General features: G+C 35.4%; 1 protein-coding gene across 46 annotated transcripts in view; it reads left to right on the top strand.

The window, feature by feature from the left end:
* Positions 1-27328, top strand: part of RBFOX1 (RNA binding fox-1 homolog 1) — a 1146084-nt gene that overhangs the window by 827915 nt on the left and 290841 nt on the right. Inside the window, exons 1-2 of one of the 46 annotated variants that reach the window (XM_066977849.1) lie at positions 17860-18751; positions 23590-23629. The exons of 38 other annotated variants lie outside the window; for them this stretch is intronic. Coding sequence is in view for 5 of the 8 variants with exons in the window: in XM_066977842.1 (XP_066833943.1) it covers positions 18608-18751 (144 nt within the window). In the remaining 3 variants the exon portion in view is untranslated. Of the gene's footprint in view, positions 1-17847; positions 18752-23589; positions 23630-27328 lie in introns of those variants that run through there. 7 more of the 46 variants (XM_066977842.1, XM_066977831.1, XM_066977840.1 and 4 more) reach the window with 7 other exon arrangements.

Below are 27328 nucleotides of genomic sequence, written 5' to 3'. Positions count from 1 at the left end.
TCAGTGCATTCTCTTATTATGTATTCTTTCTATGGTGTTGCATTGTATAAAACTTTACATATCTGTCGAGATATGTATTTTGTCCTTTATTAATTTACCTCATAGATATCCTGAGCGCTTTTAGCATATTCTTTATTAAGATGTTTTGTGCCTGATTGTTTTCAAGTATGAGTAGATATCTTTATAATTAATTTTTCCAGTTTTCATAAATGTATTTGAAGAGGTGTGGGATGAGATGGTTCATGGTAGTCCTGCTTGTCAGCAGGATCACAATTCATTCGATAGAACAAAGAGGTTGAGAATCTTCCCACTTGAGAATATTTATGGAACAAAAATTGAAGCCATCTCGTTTGAACTGCTGGCTCCCAAAAACCATTACAGCTTCTCTTAGTTCATGGTGTGATCTCAGAGAAGTCATAGACCTGCTGAGACCAGAATGACAGATATTTTGGACTGTCTGGTTATTTCAAAGCACAATGCAGTCACGGGTACAGTGAACTACTACACTTCAAGTTAATTTAACTTAGGCTCAAAACTAACTGTTCTCCATGTCCTACCACTACTCTACGTAAAGCTATACATACTGTTCCTTTAGCTGCAACCTCTTGGATGAGCTACATTGGTCCCCGCTTCTTTGAAACTTTATTATATCATATTCATTGATGTTTTACAGTAGTGATGCCGAATTTCATTTATATTATTTAACTGTTTTTTTGTTCCTTTTGTTTTCTCTTATCTGAGAGATTTTGTATGTCAAGATGTTTTCACTACTGTCTACTTGAAAATCCAGACATAACTCATATGGAGCAATTCTTGTCACTAGTGTAGTCATGTTACAGTTACAGCTATTAAAGGTGAGCTTTTAGAAAATTTCAGAGAACTCAGTGCCTTGAATTTCAGTGACAGTCTGGTTTCTTATTCTTCTTTGAAAACCCCAATGCAAAAACTTCTGTTACTTACACTTTAATTATACATGTTAATGAGTTGGAGGAAGGACGAACCCAGCAGAGACAAAGTTTCTGAGTCATAGAACAAATTTAAAAGTACTTCAAACTAGGGAAAATGTTAGTGATCTTTTTTTGGAATTTACAGTGCTCTATTTCTGCGGCTGTAGGTTGGAAACAGATTGGATGTCAGACTGATTGTCAGCATTTGTGTTAGTGGTTTTCTACGTGGGTGGTTTCTCAAGTAAGGAATTTCGCATTTACTGCAAAAGCTAGTAAGATAACTTTCCTATAGCTAGCTAAGTATTAAAATACATAAGGAGTAATTAATGTATAACAAGAATCTGAAAATATATCTTTTTATTTCAAAGAAAAGAGATTCCTTAAACATAGTTCCCTATGAGAATGTTAACAATTGAACCAACAAACTAAAAATACAGGGTTTGGTGTGTGCTAAAAGGATTTGACATGAGAAGTTTTAAGTAGCTTCAAACTTTCTCTTTTCTTTCTGGTGCTTCTATCACAATAAAGACTTATTTTTCTGTGCTTGAATAAACATCTGCTCAATCAATATATGTGTATTTTTACACCTACATCTATAACAGATAGTGGTGTTTTAGCTTAGTTGGTTATGTAATTTATTTTATTGGTCTAAAGCGTGGTCATCACAATTCAGCATATTACTCAAAAAAGTGAGCTCTGGCTCACTTGAACATTTTAAGCACATAATTTACCACCTCACAAAAACTGGAATTGAAATGGCTCTTTTATGTCAGAAAATTAAGACTTCTGAGCAGTTCTGTGAACACTGGCAAGAGGAGTACAGTTCAGCGTCTTCAATACTGCAATCCATGTTGTAGCGGTCCCTGGGACTGCATTATTCCCTCTGCACTTACTGCCCCATTGTTAGTAATCTGAAGCCTTTTCTTGTAAGCAGAACAACTTGTTAAATGCCAGTGCAGTTTTGCAGATAGTTTTTTTATTGTTACTTCTATTTATTTATTTATTTTTGCAATGCCTAATTTATCTAAGCAGAATGAGAAAATCAAATCCTGTTTAACTGTGTAGGTTTATACTACATTAACAAATGTGGCTATAAGTAAATGTTGGTTTTATTAAATTGGTGCACAGATAAGGATAGTAGGAGGGAAGACTTAGCTGGAGCTGTTTATTCTGTGACACTTTGAATGCTTAATATGTTTGACTTCTCTGGAACAAATTTAAAAAGTTACTATGAGAAAGATTGGTTATACTCAGAATAGTTGGCAGAATGATAGAGCAAAAATTGGGGTAAGTGGAATGTTTCAGTCTGAAGGAGTATGAAAAATGTTTGTGGTTTGGTAGATGCAGTAACGGCTAACAGCAGCATTTTAGTATGAATAAACAAACAAACAAAAACAACACAAGAAACCCAGAAAGAGAGGCATTGCCCTGATTAAGGCAAGAGTTAAGTATTGTGTATCCTGTGTTTTAAGTTAGATTAAAAAAAAAAAAAAAGGTGATGATAGAAGAATGTCATGATTTAATATATTTTTTTATTTTTTTATTTTTAGACCATATAAAATACTCTAAATTTTGCATTTTCTCTGGAAAACAAGGAAATACCTTCTCGTGCATGTGTATTTGTATGGCGAATATTTACATGTATTTATACAGGAGGAGGACTGAAAAAAAATATGACGGAAGACAATGTATGTCTTACCGTGGGAAATAGTTTCCTTCTTGCTAGTAACTGTTGTATAGCATTGTTAATTCAGATAAGCATTAAAGTGGTAAAGATATTTTTGTCTAAAAAGTATGTAACTGAGCTTTCATACTACGTTTCTTTGGGTCTTGTTCTTGTTTAGTTTGATGATTCTGTGAAGATAAGTTTTCTCTGGTATATCCACTTTTGCATGAGTTCAAATTGCTCATCAGTTAGTATATAGTGAAACAAATGTACCACACAGTATAAAGCTAAAATAACAAAAATACAGTTGAAATTGGGAGAAATAGAGACACAGGGGAAAATGTGAACTAATAAATCCTGCATTAAAGCATGCAGCTACTTGATTTTACTTCTTTTAAGCTTTTGTTTTGCCAAAAAGACCTAAAATATATCGTGCTTTTGTATGACTAGAATATAAATAATTTGATGACAGCATCATTCTAAAGTTCATGCATGTGTTTAAAATGATTTAGTGTTCTCCTATAGGTCTCAATTTTATCCAGATGCCTTATTCAGTCACACCAAGAGCACATTACTGAATATTTTATTTATCATTTTGTAAGTCTTAATTGACTTGCAAGTTAGAACTGCACTATATTCAGTTGAGCTGCGTTTCACAGTTGTTTGGAAGAAAAAGATAAATGTTTGAGGCATTTTCATGGTTCAATCTAAGAATTCCAGGGATTATTTTTTTTTTTCTTGAAATAGAAGACTCAGCAAAACAGATTACTAGGCTTTTGGCACAAGTCCTGCACATTATGTGCAATTCATAATTAAATCTTCCTTTATCAACTGGATTATTGATATCACAATATCTACTGCTCTGATCTGTTAATATTAAAGAATGTTGCTTCCTAATTTTAATATTTTTAAAAAAGCTGAAAACAACTGCCAGGTCTGTAACAAATATGTGACCATAGAAGAGTCAGTTATCTTGCTTTGGGAAAACTTTTTCTCCTTACTCAAGGATAGAAGAAATGAAGGAATGAAAAATGGATTTCTTTCAAAATACACTTTTGTTGACATGAATGAAATGAAAGTTTACTTCTTTGTGTGGCTTGATACTGAACTGCATGCTAAACATCAGAAGGCGACAGGTCTCATTTTTATTGATATCATGAAATCAAAGCATTGAAAAAAGGTACACGTGGCAGCATACACTGTATGTGCTGCATTGTGACTCTGTAACTTATGACTTTAGAATATATTTGTTTATGTAACACAGATATAGTGAACAGATAACAAGAAGAGGTTATTAAAGAACAGCTTTTTCTGGGGATGTTAGGAATAGGTGTTTGTGCTCTAAAGCACCACATATGGACATGTTCTCACCACGTTGGACTGTTGGCAGTGGCAACTCTGTCTGAGGCACCTCAGATTCTCAGAGCCAGTAATTAATCCTGGATCCAGGGTAAGTTTAGGTTTGGAACTGTGTGTACAGTAAGCAACGGGGAACAGAACAGAAATGCCCTGTAGTTACTGGAAAACATCTGTGAGTCAGGATGTATGGTTACTTACTGGTCGCATCAATTGCTATTTTATTCAAGCAAATCTCTGATCTCGAAATCAAAAACTAGTCTAGTTAGATGATACCTTGCATGTGCAGAACATATTTAACTAGAAAAAAATGGGAGCATTTGGTTCTGTTTTCCTGTTACTATTTTATTTCCTCCAACGCAGAAAATACTCAAATTAAGGAGTGGGTTTTTATTAAAATATTTTTAAACAAGTTTTTATTTCATTCTGCAAGCCTTTATTTTAAAATATTTCAATAAACTGACGGTTTAGTAGGTGGGAATCTTCCATGCAAAATGGATGACCTGGCAGCATGTGAGCATATGGGTACTGTGGTGCAGAAGACTTCCATTTAGATGTAAATCCAATTTTCTAATAAGTTTCTGTCCTAGAAATTTTTCTTAGAGGGAATGACATTATCCCCAGTAAACATGGCCAAGGTCATGCTTGCATAAGTCTTTGAAATTTTATGTTAAAAACGGGATGTATTTCTTCTCCTAATTTTAGAGTTAATGAATTGATATTTTAATTTTTGAAATTGCAAGGAGCCAGCATTTCAATGGAGGAAAAAATTATCTCTGGTTGTAGTTTACAGTGTGTTAAAAGCTTGTAGTGATACAAGATGAAAGCAAGGAGTAAGATTACATATGTAATTTAACCATATCACATTTTTTTGAAAGAATTTGTAGTCAGAGATAATTGCTTTTTTTACAAAAATTTCCTTGCAGGTTAATAGATTAAAAGCTGATCTATTGACAAACATATCTCTGTACTGAATCAGAATGCAAGTGTAAGTCATTCTACCAGCAGAAGATACTATTATATTATTGCTGTTGAATGAAATTTTAGCACAGCACACACTTGTGATACAGCCATGTGACATCTGTATGTTTCTTTCAGTGGGGCTAAAGGGGACTTGGCAGTTACTTTACCTCCCTTCAGGAACCTGCCTGAAAAGGAAATGAAAAAGTAATATTTTTATAAGTCCTCTATAATATGTCACTTAAAGACAGATTTAGGTAAGTTACAAGAGACGGGTTTTGCACCTTCTTCAGATCCTTGTATCTCCCCTGAGGATAACAGTAAATTGTGTGGCTTACAGAATATTCTGTTTAAGAACTTCATATTGTAATTTCAAGGAATGCTTAATGGTCATTTCCAATGTCATGCAAGTATTGTGTTTTTGAGTTTAATGTTTTAGTTAACAGGAACCAAAGTTACGAAATAGAAACTGAAATCTTTGTTATAATGTTTTGTGGAGACATCAATTTGCAACCCACAAACAGGGAGACAGTAGAATGAGCTGTGTAGCAGGAAGCATTGCAGTTTAGCAGGGTTGTGATCTTAAAGGTGCAGACTTAGAGAACTGTCAAAATATGCCCTTCTGTGGGTCTTGAGCATCTTTTCAAAGAAAAGTGTACTTACCTGTTTGCTGAATAGGGATATGAGCAGGATTTGTAGCTTCGTGAAGCAGTCAGGCAATGCATCCACTCTTAATCACGCAAACTCTGTGTACATGATAGGAACTATGTGGGTGAGTGGTTCTTTGTACTATTTTTTTTTTCCAGGAAGCAGATGTTTTATTTTCCTTGGTTACACTAAAAAAGTAATTTGTATTATTTTAAGTTGATGTCTCATGTCTTTGTTTTCTTTCACATAATCATTACCAAAGGTTAGCAGAAGGCCCAGCTTTTAGTACCATGGTGCACATTCTCAGTATTTAATAGCTTATTTTTTGAAAGAAAGTATCATTTTGTTTTTCAAAATTTACCTAATTTACCTACACAACAAAAGCAACATAACTTGATTTGCATAAACAAGCTAATATTTGGAGCACTGTATTCAGAAATAAAGCTTTTTTTTTTTGTAGTTTCTTTTCCAACTTCTTTTCAACTTCTTGTTAATATAAAATCAAATAATAATCCATCTAACTTGCTTCTGTTTGTTTAACTGAATGCCTTTTCATACCTCTGCAAGATTTTTTTAAGTTTTTAATGCTTCCCTCTTAAGGCAACTGGTGTAAAAAATCAACTCAGGTTGCAAGCACTGACATATTCAACTTGAATACTTGAATATTTTGTTATTTTTTTCTTCATTTTTCTTGTACATCTAAGGAAAAAAATGCTGTAGCATGTTATGAAATATTATGCCACATGCACATAAAAATATATCATAGTTGGCATATCTGTAATTTAGTTGTAAGTTTGAAATTCCTATTACAAGTCTATATATCATATTAGCAAAACAGTATCCGTTCTGTACCATATTATTTTAGTAACATAATAGCTAGATTTGAAGTGGAATTCAAAGGTCATAGTTGCCATCATATTGAGGATTACTTAATCACATTTTTCTTTTTGTCACAGAATGGAAAGGAAAATCTCCCAAGTCCTAACTACAACTGTCTATATATCCACACCACAGTAGGTGTGGAAAACATCTAATATATTTGTGCAAATTCATTTTTTAAACTTACAGTGAAGAAAATAGATGTAAGACTTTTTTTTTTTTGGGGGGGGGGGTAGTGGTACTAAAGCAGTCAAATATTAGATTCTTTGAAATCCATAAATTCATTATATTAAATGTATTTGTCATTTTTATTTTTCATACTATATATCACAATACTTGGAAGTATATTAGCAAATACTAAATTTAAAATTACAACAGATAAAGAAGATAAACTACAATGTTCATCCCCCACAAAAAGATATTATTCCTTGTATTTCACTTCCCCACAGACAGTAGAAAATAAGTGTGAAGGTACTTTAAATGTTGCATAACAACAAAATTAGATGAAATGAGGAGACATTTCTTCTCAGAAAGAGCAGTCAGGCATTGGAACGGGTTGCCCAGGGAAGTGGTGGAGTCACCGTCCCTGGGGGTGTTTAAGGAAAGGTTGGACATGGTGCTTAGGGACATGGTTTAGCGGGTGACATTGGTGGTAGGGGGATGGCTGGACTAGATGATCTTGGAGGTTTTTTCCAACCATAATGATTCTATGATTCTATTTTCTTTGCCTGTACAGAGAAAGTTCAGTTGATTCATACCCGAGTATGAAAGTTATTTCCAGAGTATTGATACAGAATTTCAGAGGCTGAATATTAATGAGTATTAATACTTGTTTGTCTTACTATTAGTATAACTCTTTATTCCTCTGTTTTGGTTTTAGTTTCACTAGAATGTTTTGCGTTTTGCTTCAGAACAGCTACCTCTTTACTTTTTTTTTTTTTTTTTTAAGAAAATTTGATGGCTATGTCCATTAAGGATTGCGGTATAGAAGCAACAGTGGTAGCATACCATAAGTAGCACTTTTTTTTTTTTTCTTAAACATATTGTGGTGGTAAAACTATTAACATTTAAAATTTGAGAGGTTTAGCTAAGAAGTTATTGCAGGTGAACTCAACAGGCAGCTGAATGCCACACAGCTGCTCGCTGATTTCCCCACAGTGGCGTGGGGGAGAAAATTGGAAAGAAAAGTGCAAGAACTCGTGGGTTGAGATAAGAACGGTTTAAAAAGAAGGGGGGGGGGGATGTTTTTGAGAAAAATATTACCAATAACTTAATCTGGGTTACTGCAGGTGTTTTGGGTTGAGAGAGCCCATGACTGTATTCATTGAGTGTTCAGACTTCTACTAGTTTCTGTGTGTTTGGTCCATAATAAATGGAGAGTGGAACAATACTACAGATTCTTAACTTGCTCTTGTTTGTAGTCTAGCTGCTGATTTTAGTCTGTCTTGCGTTCGTGTTTTTGCTTTTTTGTTTCATCTGTGAGAAATGGAAGTTGCAATAACTGTAGTTGACTAGTGTGTAGTTGCACCTGGTCTTGTTCTTAACTGTTCTGTATTCCAGCTGAGATGATTCTAGTATTTAAGATTTTTACCTTTTTATTGACGTGTAAGATTTTTATACCTCAGCAGTGTTTCTTGTCAGAACTAAGGAATGCAACTTCGGTACCAATAATATTGCTTTCTAGAAAAAATGAAAGGTCAAATATTTAAACTGTATCTATTACAAACATAATGCAGCTGATACAGTACAGTATCTTAATATGGGTTGAAATTGTCTCAGGAAGGTTGTTGGGTGCACAGTGAGATGTGGTGCGTGTGGCACTAACCACTTGTAATTAGTTGAAAAACCTTTTGTGTGTGGGTCACCTGGTTTCCGCTGACCAAGTCCTGACACTAGCACTTGATGACTGGAAGAAATTTGCAGCTGGTCTTGGCTTGTTTCCCGCAGCAGACGTATCTTCATCACAGGAGGTGCCCATGGGAGCAAACTCAGGAGGGAGGGCAATGGTTTGCATTCATCTAAGGGGGTCATTTTGAGAGCCACTCCCTACAGGTCAGAGCCGATGCAAATACATGGTGGCATTAGAAAACGTTTAGTATGTTGTGCTTAGTTATAAGGAAAAACATATTAGAATCTGATGTTAATAATATGACTACTTTCATGTAGTTATTTTTTAATTACCTTTACCTCTGTAATAAATTACAAGACATACACAGGATGATGCTTTTTGTTTGATGTATGCAATTGGTGGGTATACCGCCATAACTTAGAGAAAGTAGAAACTGTTACTGGTAAACTCTTGGCTTTGCATTGCTTTGAGTGACCACTTCAAACAAATGTCAGCAGCTATGCTGTCAGTCCCATTCCTTCATATAAACACTGTTTTTGCTAGCTAACAACTTATGTTTGATGTATGTTTGATGTTCTGCCTTGTTACCCTGTAGTAGAACGTGTTTTGGAGAAGATCACTGGTCTACTGCCTCCCAAATATTTATGGAAACATGTCTGCTCAGTCAGCACTATTGAGAGGAAGGCACAAGGTTGCCTATGTTAGCTTTAGCTTAGCTATCTGGCCTAAAAATAGTAACATTTCTACTCCTTTTCAGTTCTTGGGATGTAGAAACAGAGGCCTTTCATAGTGTAAAAGTTTGGTTTTGTGGCTGAAGCTAGAAAATGCTAGGTTGGAGGTTTAAGTTGGGACGAAAATGTTTAATGCCTTCTCCATGTACATGAGTGGTTGGATGCTGTACTGGGAAGCACTGCAAGACATCGGGTAATACTTTGTATGCTTTCATATTGTTTCTGAGAATGTGTTTAGCACTGTATGTCAACCCTCTTTGTAAATACGTCTTACTTGACCTCATTGATAATTTCTCTGACTGTTAGAGCTTTCGAGTAGCTGAGTTTTATGTATCATTTAGGTTTACAAAAAAAGTATATTCAAGTAAAAAGCAGTTGTTCTTAACTGCATTTTAGATCTTTCCTGTGCCTTTTGGTTCATGGTTTTATGTTATGTGGTTTTAACAAAAAAGTTTGAATTTAGATAATACATTTTTGATACTGTAGTGAGAACACAAAGCAATGTATACTTAGCTGGCAAAAGTCAAAGGCTATGACAGAATATGTTCTTAAGCTTCTATATGGTCATAATCAAAACATGACACCTCTTTGCCTAGTGTATTTCTGATTTATGTTTAATCTGAGAGTTTCTTGTGGCACTACTTAAAAAACGATAAACAGCAAACGACTTCAGACTTAGTTAAAAAATCTGGTTTTAACTTGTTTTCTTTCATTTTTTGTGACAGTTTCTGTGATTCAAATGTTTGTTATATATATACTTATTTTAGTCATAAAAATTCTATGTTGCTAGGTTTAAATTTGAAATTTTATAGTTCATGCCTGAATTACAAAACTTCAAGGTATAACAACACCATCAGTGTCTTAATGGTACAATTTTCAACAAGACTAATATAATTCAAGAAAAAGAATGAGAAAAGATGGTTTGTGTGCAAAAAATCCACAGAGCATTTTGCTAAAATGATACTTTCTTCAAAGTGCTTGAATGTGAAGGAGATAATAGGGTGGGAGAATATTTGTGAATATCAAGTGAAAAAGAAAAATACGAGTCTATTTCTGAGGTTTTGTTCCTTGTAACTTGCAGCTAATGTTTTCTCATTAAAAAAAAAAGGCAAAAAACAACTTGACTCTAAAATTCTCAAACATCATGAGAATGAACAAGTTTCATGTACGTTTTTTCTTTTTAAGGGTATTCATGTCTATCATGTCTAAAAGGTTCTTGGGAATTAGAGGGAGGTTGGACAACATGCAAGTGCTCCTTGTTGCTTGTTACAGACTCATAGAATATCTCGAGTTGGAAGGGACCCACAAGGAACTTGAACTTTATGCAGGCAGGAAACGAAGTGGTGATAGTGCAAAGCAGCAGAGGGAAAAAGAAGAGTTAATTCAATAGTATCAGCGTGGATTTCAACGAATAAAAGAAGAGAGGAAGGAATTACAAGTAGAAGAGGTGAATGATGGCCACCACAATGAGAGAGAGTTGATTAGTTTTGATGAAAACAAATAACTTGTAGAGAATATTGTAGAGGAACTTGTAGACTCTAGTTATTAGCTGAGGAAAAGGATGACTCAGATGTTGAATGTGTCAATTGAGGTAGAGAAAGATAAAAAGTACCAATTAAAGAGCAGGAAGAGGAGGGAACTGATTCTGTACTCGTGAACAGTCCAGATAGAGGGTACACTAATGAAGCAATTGGAAAGGTGTTATGGGGAGGACAGGATCCCAGAAGGGTCCAGGAAAAGAACTGTTAGAAAAGAAGTGACTGCTTGTTTCAAAACCAGCAGGTAGAATAAACTGCATAAAAAGACATGAAATACATTGACTCTGTGTATAAAATTGAACTTTCTCACACAGTACTTGTGAAGGCCTGAAGCAGGGACATAAGAAGGCTCACAGAGACAGCTTTGTATCAGTTTCATATGCAAAGCTGCCTGCGTGCCAAAACATGTAGTTCTGCAAGGGTGCTATAGAACTCAAACTCTTAAGCTCCAACAAATCCCTGTTCTTCTGGCATTGCAGTGAGATTAGGTTGTGGCATCTAACATCTTTCTGCTGGAATTTTCTTTTGAAGAGTGTATAGCTGGCTCTTTTGGGAAGCCTTGAATGTGCTTCTGTATCAACTAAAGCTCAAAGCTCGAAGATACTTTTAGTTATCCTAAACTGCATCCATCTCCCTTTAGATGGAGATGAGTATTTAACAAGCTGGTTCAATCCTGACTATAAGGATTTTAAGACGTTTTGTTGAAAGTGGATTTGAAAAAACACAAGAAGAAATTAGAGGTGAAGGTCTAGATTTTGAAGAGTTACAGAGTCAGTTGAAACTGACTTAGCTCATCTTATGGGGTAGTGTCAAAATGCTGAGGAGCGTTCTGAGGTTTGCTGGTAGATATGAGGATAAATAGGCTCCCCCAGAGAGCTGTGGAGGTATTGTACATTGTGTTGGAGAGAGAACATACCTGTGAGAGTTGGGTAGGCTGTAAACTGTAGGTAAAGGTCATGGGAAATGAAGACTTAGAGACTCAACTGCAGTTAATGGAGGATTTGTTGGTTTGATATATGAGCATGTTAATATTTAGTTGTTACACATTAAAATGAGCTCCTGCATTGTGGACTAAGTCTGGTGGATTTAGATTCAGGTAGAATATATGAGAAAAACCCAGCCATAGACAGAATAATAAAAAGAAGTGATTTCATTGTAGAAGGAAACTGCACTGATGTCCAGTTAATTTAATTCCTACAAAGAAAAGATATGACCTTTACATAATAGCATAATTAATCTGTCATTTATTCTCTTTCTGAGATTTGACATTCTTTTATTTATTTATTTTTAAGATTATTAGTCTCATGGGAAAAAAAATAACTTAGGGCAGCATAAACCCATCTTGCTTACTATACTTATACCTCTTGCTATACTTATAATCACATATGGTGTTTTTTCCCTCTTTCATTACTATGGCATGAAAACAAGCTCTAAATTCACATGCTATTGCTGCTTCTCACTTTTTTTTTTTCTGATGCCATAACAGCACCAGAGTGTGAGATGTGATGGTGTAAATGAAGAGGCAAAAATCAGGGCAATAGTGTTTTTTGATTAATAAACTTGTATGAAGATTTAAGTCTATTCAAAATAAAGTAGAGAAAATATAAATCATAGCTCTGCCAGTGCTGTGTCCGTTTAAAAGAAGGAAACAGAATTTTGTAGAGAAACAAATTTGGGTGAAATACCTTATGTCTGTACTTCTTATTTTCTCCTGCCTGATTTTTAACTAGGTCTACAGTGACAGCAGGCACAGGTAGGCTTCCTAACTTTAGATAAAACTGTAGACTTCTTATTTTTCCATAAGTGGTTTGTAAACTTCCCCTTCTACATACTTGAGATGTAAGCTCAAATTTCTATGATTAATACCTTTTCTCATATTACAATTTAAAAAAAAAAAAATCTGAATTTAATAAAGCACTTAATTTTCTAAGGGTCATATTGTTATGTATTTTCTTCTGGGACTTTGAAAAGAATATTATATGGCAGTACTACATGTGTCACTAATGTCTCCTTGCCAGCATTCAGATATTAAGAATAATCAAAATGGTAATTATAGTTGGACACGTTCATCAAATTTATTCTGTTGTGAAGCAGGCTTGAATCACTGTCTTTTAAAGAACCTCTATATATGTCTGTGTGAAAGGGTTTATTTCATGTTGTGACAGTAATGTGTGGGGAGTGAGGGCAGCCCATGCTTCTGAAAATGAAACAAAGATGTGTTCTTAGTACCTGTATGCTAGATGAAGTAAAGTCGGATTGTGAAAATAATTTGCTGACCTGATTTCTATTGGTTGTGTCTGTTTCTTTCCCTGTTTCTAAGTGTGTTTCACCAAGACAAGCTTAGATAAAGCTTTTTTCCCTCCCAAAATGTAATTGCATATCACCTTAAGCTTTCCTAAATCGGGATGGCTGACTCCTTGCTTTCTGCTCTGCATCATGCAGTCCCTCTGTTCCAGCCCTGATGCTTGTGCCATTAGGTGATGAGTGCTTTCTGAAAGCTTTTGCTACTTCAGCTATCAGCCATAATGTCTTTCCATTTGTCTGTCAACTGAGTCATTTGTCCAATGGTAGCCTAAAAAGTGCTTGGGAACACGCAGTGGGAAGAGAAGCAGGAAGACGGTGATCCCAAAGTAATTTAAGATGCTTTGGAGCCTCATCCTGTGTCTTCAGTGCCCAGTCGTGGCTTGGCATAGGCATATGTTTTTGAGACACAAGTCTCCTGATAACATAAAAGGCAGGAAAAAAAGTGAATTATTTACTATGCAAATTGCATAGCAGAGTACAGCTCCTTTTCGTTTGAGGAACGGGTTTAAGCGGAGGCTGGTATAACCTGCGTCCCCACTAGATGGAGTTGCTGGTATAGTTGTGCGGGGATCGCCGGCAGAGAAAACCCCGCAGGGGGGGGGGGGGGCCGACAGCACCCGGGGTGTCAGAAAGAGGGCTCCGGCTTCAACACCGACCGGGCTTCAGCACCGAAGCGTCCTGTGTCAATCCATGCAATTCAGAGGAGTTACGCTGACGTAAACTCGCACAAAATTAAATCAGGATCAGGTTTTTAGGCCTTTTCACCCTTTCTCCTGCCCACCTCTTTCCCCCTTACTCTAGGGAATAGCTAGGTACTGTCAGCTAGGAAAATAAGACGTGTCAAGGAACATACATCTTCTGTTTGGACGGGTCTCTAACTCTTTAAGGGATAACCATGATTATTTTATATTTATTTTGTGACTTTATTTTTTTTTTTTCCTTCCATATGTGAACACTCTAGCATGACTAAAGGCTCTTGGCTTTTTTTATGTTGTGAAAAATGTGTGCAGACAGTACTGAATGCTAAATAAATGCATGCTAAGTGGTGCTGAAAAGGTTAAGCGTGCTACAGTGTCTATGTAGACATTGGGTGTGAAACACTGGAGAAGTCAGCGGACATAGCATAGTGCTTAAGAGAAACAAAATTAGTGATTCTTATTTGTCTGAGGTAGGTGCGAGCCTCTGTAAAGTCTTGATCTTTATGCAAAGACTTAGTAAAGAAGAGCAATCATAAGGAAAACCTTAAAATAGAAATAGGGATTTTGATTACAAGATAATATCAATGGAAGTATGGTAGAATCACCCATTAATTGAAAAGAGTAGATGGAATTTTTTTTTTTTTTCAAAAAGACAAATCAACATTTCCCTAGTTGATAAAAATAATCATAACATATATAAGGAAGGAGAGTATTGTGTGGATAAGGAAGACAAGGCTATTAATGATTGCTAATAATTTGTCAAAATATACTAATGAAGCATTTTATTTTTAAGCTCATAATATGCTTCCCTTCCTGCTCTCAAGTCCTGGGGGCTATTTTAATGTGACGTTAGGAAAGGAGCGTTTAGAGGAAGCACTGCACTATTCTCAGCTTCTATACCACTTGCCAGGATTACTTCTATACCACATCAACCGTTTTATAAAGTGGAGAAAGACATGTGTTCATGGATAATGCAATATGCGGTTCAAATTGTTATAAGTGCTCGAAGTCTGGAGATGTTCAATCTCATAATGCTATATACATTCGGTATGCGTAAACTGGTTAATATAAGTTCCTGAGATGAGATTGAAATGTGAACGGTGTGTGGTCTTACAGGTGATCTCCTTCAGATCTCTTTACTTGATAGTGAAGGTCTAGACTGACTAGGCAGTCTGCTGTGATAACTCTAAAGGTTGAATTTGAGGTTTAAATTTTGTAAATGTGAAATTTGGGAATTTCTGAGAAGCAGAAGTTGGCTACCAGATCACAGCAAATTGAATGATTGTAAATGGAATGTGCTATTTACAAATGCACTGTAAACAAAAGAATGGTTTTGTATTTGTACTGCAGGCATCTTAGAAATACTGTTGGTCCTTAGTGCTTTGTTTCAGAAATTCTTTGGTATCCTGTTTTTATTTGCATTTTCAAGATCGATCAGCACTTTTTCATTAATTTTTAAATGGCAGTCTCATTGGGTGTAGGGAGAGGGTACCTAGCTGAGCTCTGCTCTGCCATATGCTATGACACTGACAATCCAGACAGGTTGGAAAAGTGTTGCATCTCGCAGTGGTGTAGTGCAATCACTGCAGAAGAACTTTTAATCTGCTTTTCTAATTGAACTTCCACAAAGGCTGATCTGGATTTTGTAGATTGGCAGCCTCCTTTTTTGGGAAAGGTTTGTGATTGTTAATCGGTAGCTAATTGATAATATCAGCTACTGGGTGAGGCATAAAATACAGTTCAGTTACTGAATCCAGTGTGATCCAAACAGAGCACCATTGAGGCAACTGGAAGATGTCATATGGTGTAGGGAAGGCTTTACAATTGCACACATGGCTTTTTTGTAGGATCAGGGAAAAATGAAGTATGAATAATTTGCTGATGAGATACTGATGGGACATATGCTGTTCTGTAAAATTATATAGTAGTGGTAGTGATATCTGCACTGTGCATAATGCCAAAGAGTCAGATTGTGTACAGTCATTCGTGTAGCTCTGGCAAATTTGTGGTCGTACTTACTGTATATATATAGCCATAACTTCATATGTATTTATTTTTATATTGGGTTTGGTGGAGGACTGTGTATAGTAAAAGAAATGGCTTTAAAGAAGTGATATATGCTTTATTTTTATAAAAATAAAAAATGTATTTTTTTAAAAAATAAAGCACTTTTTAAACCTTTATCCTCTTAGACAAAATGGAAAGTTGTCCTTGAAGGGGTGAAAGTTGTTAAGGACTTCCCCTGTATCCACTGCAGTAGGGCATCATATCAGGCTAAAGAATTATATCTCTTTTAGATCTCTTACAGTACTGAATTATCTATGTTTAGCATTTCTCTACATAAATGCACATGTATAGGCAATTTGGATACTTAATAGTTAAAACATTGATGTTATTGCTTTAATAATATGAAGAGAGAAATACAAACTATTCATAATATTTGTGGCTCATATTTTTCTTGTTTTCAAACATGAAAATTAAGAATAAAAGTCCAATGAGTAATTTAATCTTAAAATTAATATTAGCTACATTCACAGTACTAAATTGCCTTGAAATAATTGTTCAATGTGCTGCTTTTAAGAGTTTAATCTGTTTTATGGATGTCCTCTTATCTGTAAAGCAGTGCAATAGACAGAAGAAACTGCTTGACCCATCACCATGTTCCAGAACTTCACTTTGGGAAATTGGATCGACTTATATGGTTCCAAACTGTTTGGCTGGGAAACATGTTGCCTTTGATTTTGACATAATGTAGAATGAGTTGGTTATCTGCCTCCTTACATAACGTATTTGTTTTTCATTAAACATTCTGATAAGGTCTTATTAAATTACCATGTATTATTTATGGTATTTCATATGAAAATGAGCTGAAGGGAAAACTCTACCAGCTTAGGGCATTTGCAGAATAACAGAATAACAGGCTTTCTGTGCTAGGAGGGAAAAAAAAAAAAAAAAAGAATGAAGAAAAGCATGACATACTCCTGTCAGAACAGGAGACTGCTTAAGGCAGAGAGTAAGAATGAAAAAAAGAGAAAGGGCATAGAGAGAGTTCATTTCTCCTTCTTCTTGCTTTGTCTTGCTGTGTGGTGCGCTTTTTTTTTTTTTTGGTGATAAAGTAATTTGTGCTGTTCTATATCTGGGCTGTTCTAGTAGATCAGTTCATGATAAACTGCAAAAGCATGGATGTTTCCTAAGCCAAAAACAATCCCTGTATTCTAAGTTTGTGCGTTTATTGTTTTGGTAGCGATTGCTGAGTGTTTTAAATACATTATTTTTGTTGCACTGACTGCTTTTGAGAAAGAAAAAGAAAATAACTAATTTTGCTGGAAATTTTTTGGTTTTGCATGAAGAGGACTTAGTGGATCTAAATCAGTCTCTGAAGCTTGTGTGGGTGCAGGTATGTGTGCGCACATGTAAAATGAAAAAATATTTTTTTAATACAGCGCCTGAGTTACAGTGACATGCTTTGTATCTGTTTCCAGTTAAGCGGGAGCTTTTCTTTATTTCTAAGGGTAGTTTTCAAAATCCAACCAGTTACTCTGTTTCTGAAAAAGGTTTCTATTTTATGTGGGTTATTTATTGTTGTTAATGTTAACTCTTGGTATAAGATGTGCTCTGTGGGAGTTAGATATCCTATAACATCGGTAATTTTAAAATCTTCTGCAGAGTTTTTTTAAAACGAACTCCTTCAAAACCTCAGGTGTTGCTTTGAGGACTGACCTTCTTTCCCAAAGAAATAATATTTCATTCATTTGTCAAATTCTAATTAAAAATAGTAGTATTTTCTGCTATACTTGAGTTGTATCCAGGAGGAAAAAAAAGACTTGTAATATAGGACTTCAAGGACAAGTTGTAATATAAATTATTTGATTTGCAGGTCACATCCTACTTTATTACATAAAGACTAACTAGATCTACTAATGAATAATTATTACTCCATAAAATAAAAGGGGGGGGGAGGGGGGTGTGAATCCTGCAAGAGTAGAATACTAATTTGAGGTATCACTCTCAAAGTAAAAAGTAAACATTAAATGCTGAAAGTTGCAAATGTAATTTTCCTATGTAACCCGATCGGGCAGTCCTTTATAATAGATTGACTGGCTGTCAAATAAATTTGTAATTTTAGATAAGATGGGTTTTAGTCCAATTTAAGATACAGTCTTTATCCACGCCTGCTGCCCTCCCCTCCCCCTCAGTAAAAGACAGCGTGCCACAGCATTTTGTTTCATTCCCAGTGTTTCTGCTGCAGTGGTTGTACCAATAGTTCAGTGTCTCTGTAATGCTTTTATGCGTTTCTCTGGGAAAGTAGATGGTAAAGGACATGTGGCTATAAAATTAATTTGTATTTAAAAATAAGCTCATTTAGTGATTGTGCTGTGTATTTGCCGGAATCCTCTTGACTAGCCAAGATTCTTTCCCTTTCCCGTTCTGTGCTTCATACTTCCCTTCTTGGAAGGGGAAAGCCCCTTTTATGTCAGGTGTGGGTCCTGGGAGGAAAAACAAGTGTGTGTGTATGCGTGCGTGTAGAATCATAACAGGCATTCGTTCCCAGCTGGGCAATGACATTAATTGCCCAGATCTCATGGACGCCTGTGATGCAGCGAGCTCACTTTCTCTCCTTTCTGATCCTCTCCAGGGATTTTTAAAATGCAGTATTTGAATTTTGGTGAGTGGTAAAGACCCTGCCCTAGGACCCATTTGACAAATGAGAAGCTGTGCAGCATCAGCACCAGCCGACTGAGCCTCACTGAGTCAATCTCTCTCTCTACTAGTCAGCAGCTACTGTTGTGAGACAAGCTTCAGCTCTCTGTCATTGAGGAAGTTCCATTTGCTCATCAATAGGCTGCAGGCTGTGTCTTTTTTTTTCCTCTCTCTTAAAAATTCAGAGTTTAGATCTACCAAGTTGCCTTAGCTGACAAATGAATGTAGGGATCTAGTGCCGGGGGGGAAAAAAAGGCATTGAAGAAATACCGTTTCTTAAATAATCAGACGGAAAAAACTGTAGTGACAAGATAGGGCAAACGTGCTTGCATGCAAGCCCCCTCACTTGTTCTACGTAGACTTCAGAGCAACACCATGCAGCATCCCCTTACGGGTGCAACCTGCGTGGCACTGCCGAATGTGGGCATGTGTCCCCAGCTCTCCTGTGCCTTGACTTTTATGTACTTACAGCAGGTAAGTTTGCTCAACTTTTGCTTTTCCTGTAGTGCCTGCTTTATCAGCATCATTTGGGGGATTTGTAATCGTGAGGATATTTTTGTGTGTGAATCGACTGTATAAATGTCTCCCACTGTGTGGAGTGAATGTTGTGCTTGCACCTAGGAATGGTGAGAGTGAGCAGAAAATATGTTTTAATAGAGATTCAAGCCTTTGCATGTCTTTAATTCTTTTTTTTTTTTGCAATGTCTTTATTGATGCTGTTTATAGATATTTGACAGAGTACTTTGACTGCATTTCTCATGGATACAGTAGCAGAGTTTCAGCCATAAAGGACTGCTCTTTTTTCACTTGCAAGCATAAATTATACTTCTAATGTAAATGTGCCCAGTGGCAATTTTGTTTAAGCCTTCTTTGAAGCCAGAAATTTTAAGTCTGTGTTGAAACATGCTGCTGATTAAAATCAAGCTGATTTTAGTCATTAAAAAATTATAAAGCTATATCTGTGCAGAATTAAAATACTTCTGTCACTGAAGTGTATTGGAATGGGTTTAAAAATGTTTTGAAATAAGCAAAATGATACCAATTTCTAAAAGATTAAAATCCATTTTAGAGCATTCATTTATATATATATTTGCTTCTATTTTTGAAGTATTTTCACCCCTCCCCCTCCCCAAATTACTTACCAGTTAGTAATAACTCTTACCCAGTTATTTAATGTTATAATAACGTTATTATTTAAAATCATCATTGTATGTTAGTTCTCTATTTTTAATAGAGCCTACTGTTATAGTCATCTAGTAGGTGTGCATAGTTGAGATGGAAATATGTTCTCAAGCAACAATGATTAATCTTGTTTATTCTGTTACTTTCTGGTGGAACTTCAGGAAAAGAAATTCTTTTGCTCATTATAACAAATAGGAGCATTTGCCTGTGAGTTCATCCAACTGCCATTGCAATAGTTTATATGCATATTGACTTCCATGAAACAGTCTCTAACTTTATTTCTGTATTTAAAAATGCCTGAAAGATTTTTTTACAGTGTTTCTTTGCTATATCTTGTTCCTAAAAATTATATAAATAGATTTAAAGCATTTATTTTTTTTCCACAATATTTGCTTTGTGTTACTGATGAAAGGACAGAACTCAAGTATTTGGAGGATATAAACCCTTCTGTAGCTTTTTCTTCAGTAGTGTAGTATAAACCATTTCTGACTTAGAGAATGGAGTGTATAATGAAAGATTCTTGTAAAAGCCCTAGATTATGCATGTATGCGGGCGGGATATGTCTGCAATTAAAATTTACAGCAGTTAAATATAATGTATTTAATATTTGAATAAAATTACGCCATAATTGAAATATCTGTTCTTAGTAGTTCTGTATTCTGGGTACGTTTTCAAAATGACAATTGTAGATTAACTTTAATGATCCAGTGTGATTTGTATGCTCACTGGTTGTATACAAAATGTACTCCTGTATTTCAGTGGAATTGTTCCTCTGAGTTTGCCAAACAACAATTTGAGTGCTGTAGATCCAGCTTTTGAAAGGGAAAATGTGAACCAAGGTGAGAGAGGTCAACGTGGCCACAAAACGAGCTGATAAAAGATAACATAAAGATGAGGTTAGGTGCTGTAATAATCTTCCTGGGTGAGCTATTGCAGTATTATTATGCAAACATCTATAGTATGGCACTGCTTTAAGGTTTAAGAAACTGTGCAACCGTAATGATTACTTTAAAACAGTGAATTCAATTCCATCTATTGAATTTGCGAGAAAGATGAGAAGTGATTGCTAATGCACTTTACAAAGTGCTATATCTACAGGATAATTTTTAACTCTTTAAGTGGATTAACTACTACACTGAAAGTATTTTTTTTTTTTTTTTGTGTTAGCTTTCTAGTCTGGTTAATCCTATTGTCGGTTTAGAAACATTCAGCCTGTACTAATCACAATTATACATGTTAAAAACTCATCTGAATTCCTGATGATAATTGTGGTAGGTTCAAAATTCTGTGCTTGTTGCATCTTTTGATCTCTGATTGGCATTTACTTATTCTGGATTCCTAGAGAGTCAGGTAATTATCATCTTAATTCAGAGATGATCAATTATGTTATTTTATGTATTTGGTAAAGTATTTCCTCAGAAACTGTTACTTGATCTAAATCTAACCTGTAACAGTTCTGGTTTTAAATAGGAAAGGATAAAAAAGTTGTTTTTTTTTTTTTTTTTTTTTTTAATATAAGCTTTTACCATGACAGTCTATTTTTTATTTTTTAATAATTTTTTTTCCATATCTGACCATTTCTAGCAAATGTACCTACATGCTAACATAACTGTTTCAGTAAAGGGTCTTTCTCGCTGCTATGAAGTTGTCTATCTATCTTAACTACCGGGAACCTAAAAGCTTTGTTTGGCAACTTCGTAATCAGTGATTCCCCTCAGCCTGTAGACCCTATCACCAACAGTATATAGACATTATGTGAAGCTAATCAGTAGAATATTTTTTCCTCTAAAAATTACACTTCAGATACTTGCACCTCAGTTAAAATGAATTCAGACATCTTTACTTTAACGGAGCTCTCTGTTGTTAACATTTATTGTTTGTTTAGCATCTATGGAAAAAGTCTTTTTAATTTTCGTGTGTATCTGCAAAATAAGCTAGTATTTTGATACATATAAGTTTTGTAATTGGATATATGTCTTTCATGGAAGACTCTAAGAGGTGTGACATTCTTCTCAAGATGGGCACACCAGTCTTGTCAATAAATATGTAGCTATGAGGATGGTTGTTTTCTGGGGAGTAGTATTAATCATTTGGAAGGGGGGAAAAAAAGAGTTTGTGTAGGGTAGTTGTTTAAAACTGGCAATTGTTTTTGCTAAACAAACATCACTTAGTCAGTTTGATCAGTATAAATGAAATTCTTTTCTACAGTGTTCCCACAGAAGGGTTCTATTACTCTGTCCAGTATTAGAAACTAAGTATTTGCTCTGGTATCTCCCAGATTACACATGTAAAATGTTTTAAGAGCCACATGAGGAACTGGATTTTTTTACGAACAGTTTGTGCATACAGGTTCACTTTAATCAAAACATTTAAAGCTGAACTATTGAAAGTAAAGTTGAAGACAAACAAAAGTACAGAGGCCTAGTTCACATTATAGTTTAACCACCAATAAAATATTCATTTGAAAAAGCCAACAGGACATGAAGGAAGTTTCTGAGTTAATTTAGATGTCTGAAGTTGTCTGAAATAACCTAGAAGCACCTTAGAGAAAGTCCAACTTTAGAAATCCAGAAAGAGTTTTCAAACATTAAATGCAAATGACTGTATCAATGGCAGCAATGAACAGGAGGAGGATGAAAGAGTTTGATTTGGACACTGTTATTCTGTCACTTTAAAGATAAGGACAGTTAGGAAAAGTGTAGGTGCATTTGGCTTAGAATTTTACCTAGTGTCAATACTTAAAGACACCGAAAAGGAACTCTGATTTCTGGTGTGTACCCTATAATTTTATAACATTATACAGTGTTAGAAACAGCTAAATTCATCTATTTTCTCCTGTCCTCCTTAATTAGACACACTAATGCAAGAAATTCTTGCATTGAACTTAAGCTTATGTCAAATGCTAGCGCAAAGTAATTTTTGCAGCAAATTTCAACTGCCTGTAAATTGAGATTTAGAGTTCATTAATGAAAGCTTAGTTCTGTTAACTTGTGTTTCCCTATGATATGCTTACCAGGAAATAGGGTTATTTAGTTCATTACTTCACAGAGAAAACACCAAGTCAACTGTGTTTTTGAAACATAATATTCCATGTCAGTGTACAGTAACGCTGTCATTATTTTAAAATTGGTAATTTTTTTTTCTGTTTAATGATGATACATGTGGTTTATTTTAAATAGTGAAGTGGTTTGTACAAAGGGTAATTCCTTTTAAATGGAGCAATTGCTCATAGTGGACATTCACAGATCGAAAACAATTGAACTGAAACTTCGATATCAACCTTTTCTGTCTTTAACAAGAAAGTAGTTCACAATACAGCTCTCGTATCAGTGATGAAAAAATCCACCATGAAAACAAAACACAACAAACTCTCCATCTCTACCCCAGCTATTCCGCTAGTGCTTACATGGTAAATTAGTGTAATTTTATTTGGGCCTTAAGCATTATGACTATGGAGAACAGCTGAATTCCCCGCTCAGTTACTTATGTCATGCTTTTGGATCTAATGATATATAGGAGTCTGAAGGACTTTTTATCACATTGTTTCTTCATGGCTAAATTCAATGTTGATTTATTTGATAACATTTTCAATTGATGCAGTCGATAGTGTCAATAATGGAAAAAGGATTAGAACAGATTATCTTTGTGCTAAAATCGTATGAAGAACTAAAATGGGTGAACAATTTCTGGATACATTTTACCATTTTTATAGAGAACAAACACATCAATTGCTGAATGCCACCATCACAGTTACAGTTCTGTGCATGTGCCTTTTGCATTTTATACTTTAGTGAGTCTTCAAAGGATCGGGTATGTTAGCTGTATGCAATAACGGATGTTTTATGATGTCACTGTTTAAACGTATCATGAAAACATTGCCATTCTTTACCTAGTTCATTTATATTACTCGCTCACTGTGTCTCTCCTGTAAAATTGGTAAATTTGACTTGAACTCATGAAAATTTAAGGCATCTGTTAGCTTACAAATTGAAGTCTTTGCACAGTTTTGTTCCTCAGTCTGCTATTTCATGGCGATTTTCATATGAGAACATACAACCTCTGCTTATGACTGCATGAGTGAAAAGAAGTTCACATTACTAATGCTCACTCACCATCTGTTTTTCTTACAGCTGGGCCTTGAATAATTGTCCAGTAGCTGATGGACTGAGGGTAGGCAATCTTTTCAGGGTTTTCTGATTCATTTAACCAGCTTCACTGCCCCAAGAGAAACATAGAGCTTGTTTATTCATATGTGTAGGGTAAAAAACTGTATTTGGTCAGATGAATTATAGTACTCGGTTAAAATTTAAAAAAAGGTATTGTCATGTTAGAAGCAATTTCATGTGGGGGCAGAAGCAATTTCATGTTCACCTAAGGGGGCACTGTGGCATTCTTAGGGAATTTTAGTGTATGTATGAAACGGACATTAAAGGGAGGGAGAGTAAATGTTGCATCTAGAAGCACGGTTAGTGCAGGAGTAAGGAATCGCATCTTGATGTGCTGTTTGTCTTAATTAGGGTAAATAAATCATTCGGCATTCAGCGATAAACTTCCAAGCTGGTATGTGAGACTGTACCCCTTATTCAACAGAAATTAAAAGCTTTACATATCTTTTGTCTCACAAGAGCTGTTTCATTGTTTTCCAGAGACTATTGGGAAGTGGCTTAGAGAGCAAGTGCTGCGTTCTCATTGTGAATAAGGGCTAGTTTGGGCATTTGACTACTTCATTGTAGAGCAAGGTCACTTTCCTCACTACGACAAGAGGAAGTGCTTTAGTTAAGTACCCAGCTCTTTAAATATTAGAGGACATACACACAAAAAAAATCGGCTAAGGACTTGCTGCTTTGGAATATAAGAGCAAGAGCAGTTTCGAAGGAGCTTCCACGTGGCAGAAGCAGGTGAACAGCTTGAGCTTGCAGTCATTGCTTTTATATCGGGGCTCTCCGAATAGGCTGGGTAGTGATGACGGGATGTTTTGTTGCGTCAGCTATTCGTAAGTTGTCACTATTCAATGGTATTTGCTAAATTTGTATGTGGTGGTTTTTTGGAAGAAACGAATGTGCGGTGGCATTTTATATCAAGGAAAGCATGCTTTGGTTATCTAAATGGGCTTTTCCTCATCGCAACTAGTAGGTATTTCACTCAGTTTGGTTACCTTTTTGACCAGTAGCCATGCAACACTGGACTATGAAGCTTTTGTTTTTCAATGTGTGTGTTTCTGAATCTGGTAAATAAATGCTACCAGCATGTTAACATTCTGTTTAAAACATTTTGTAAGTCTTGAATAGGTAGCATAAATGACATGAAGTGATAAAAAGAATTGTGACTCTAGGATTTATCACCTAGCTTTATATGGTTATAATAATGTTAGTGGAAAGGAGAAGTCAACACCCTCCAAGAATCCTTGAAGCTTTTCTGCCTTTTAAAGGTGTATGTGCAATTGATTTATCAGCTTTAAAGTGTGATGTGTAGTACAAGAGCTCTCCTGAGGAACTCCTGTCATTTCTTTGCTAGCATTACTCATTTACCTCTGAGTTACCTAGTGCAGTGCCATTGACTTCTCTCACATTTGGCTTTCCTTCCTACTCTATCAGTACTGCAGCCTGGTGAATTTAATTAGAGAAAATACCATATCTAATGTCTATAGTATTCTGACTAGTTGTAGTTGGGCCTTTGGTCTTTTGCACTGTAGCAGGCTCCAGCTGTGGAGAGATCTCAATGTGTTTTGATCCTGCTCTTTCTCGTTGTGTTGAACACACGCAGAATCAAAATTAGATACTGTACGAAGAACTAAAGCATTCAGTGAATTATTTTTTGTTCAGTGATTCTCCCCCTGATATGAAGGAATGTCTGTGCTGCTTTAGAATAGAAATACTTAAGATGTTCAAATGCTCGTGAATAACAATATCAGTGCTTTCAACTCAGACCACTTTTAAATTTAACTTTTGACACTTTATATTAAAAATGGTTGGTCTTCCTATCTTGTAATATCTTGAATATGATTTGTTTTATAACTACATGAATTTAATTGTATCTCATGTTTGTGTGAGGTATGTCTAAACTTATAGTTGTGATACACCTCTCATCAATTTCCTATTCAATTACGCTTATGTTTATTATTGTTATTACAGAGTTTTGAAGGCTGCTTTTTTGCTTTTGCTTCTCATAGCCTCTTGTTTTATAGCTATTTTCATTTTCTCTACAGTGGCAAGTAAGCATTCTGTAAATTTAATAGTTAACTATAAGTATTGATTATGGGCATGGAACTTTCTTCAGTTTAAAACAATGAGTGATAATAGCTTTAAAAAAAATGTTTGTTTTCATAATACCACCATCTTTCGTAAGACAGTGTGAACTTAAAGTACTCTTTTGAAACAATGAAGATCATCTCCCATTACGAAGGAAGACGATAAAAAACTGTTCAAAGTTTTCCCTGATATTATGACCTTGTCAAAGCAGAGCTAGTGAGAAAATTTAGGGGTGAAAGGAAGTCAATCAGCTCATATATTCCATGCATTTCCCTTCTTTTCTTAAGCTTTTTTCCTTGTCATGTATTAGTCCCCTTTCTGGGATGTTACATGGCTGCATAGCTCAATTAACGCTCTATGGCAAGAGGAGGAAAAAAATGTCTCTCTTGTCAGAAGCTAAGTTATTTACTTTCAAAATCTGACAGAATAGCACTGCAGGGGCTTCATTTATTTCAGTTCAGAATGTCATTATTGTGTAATGCAGAGGGACTTCTGCATGCATTGCAGGCTTATTTTTGTAATCTCTAGTCTGCTGGATATCAGCACAAGTGCAAAATGGCACACTGGAATGTTTCACTGTTCTGACTGTAGCACATTCAGCTCTGCAAAACTGCACTCTAAACATCTTAAACATTTGCCATTTAGATGGCAATAAACTTGTTTCTCTGTGGTGCTGATGCTTGATATATAGTGAATGTTGCTCTGGCCTAGCTGGAAGACTGATTGTATCCTTAGTTACCTTTATAATGTGTCATTTTTCCTGATGGGTAGCATATGGTTTCAGACTGCTATTTCAGCATTGGTCTCTTTGTAACTTTGTAGTTTTTCTAAGAGTGACCCTAAAAGGAATATTTTAGTGCAGAATGCTATATAAAGAAAACTTGGTATTTCATTTCGGTCAAATTTGAAAAGACATTCAACATTTTTGTCGTTGTACTTTGCGTACTTCAGAGGCAAGATAAGTAGTTTCAATGTTCCCTCCAAGTTCAGTTTGAGTATCTGCAAAAATACAGGAAATTCAGCCACTGCACTTCCAAGAGTGTTCTGTGTTCCCTCCCCCCCCTTTCCTATTGCTGCCATCTCTTCCAGCTCTACTTTAAACAGCACGCTTCCCAAATGCACATGAACTTATATCTTGCTTTGTGGAAAGATTTTTGGTACACCCAGTGTAAAAGTGCTGATGAGGCCAACTTCAGGAGTTCCCTGTGCATAGACATTTGCCCTCCTTTCTTCCTGCTCTTAAATAAATAATGTTCCAGTGGAAAATGACTTCATTTAGAGAGTAATTGCCTTTTCAGTGATAGTTGATTTTTTTTTCCTAAGACTAACTACACTTTCAGTAGTTCTTTCAATTTCTTTTCAGTTTAAAGCAGTAAATTAAACATAAAAAAAAAAAAATCAAATTGTGTTCATAAGTAGTAGACTTTATTTGAACACAGCCTGCTTTTAAATGATGGGAAAATAATTCTCCTTCCAAATGGGCTTGCCCGTTTCTTTCTTTTTCTCTTCCTTTCTTTGCAGGCATGAAATCCAATAAATTTCTATTGCAGTTGCTGGGCTTGAGGGAGAAAAGGAAAAGGAAAAGTAGAAAGCTATTGGGAAGCGTCAAACGCAGAGAATG

The sequence above is a fragment of the Anser cygnoides genome, chromosome 15 (genome assembly GCF_040182565.1).
Source record: "Anser cygnoides isolate HZ-2024a breed goose chromosome 15, Taihu_goose_T2T_genome, whole genome shotgun sequence".
NCBI lineage: Eukaryota > Metazoa > Chordata > Aves > Anseriformes > Anatidae > Anser > Anser cygnoides.
Note: the sequence above shows the minus strand (reverse complement) of the source record. Positions and strands in the feature narration are given on the sequence as shown.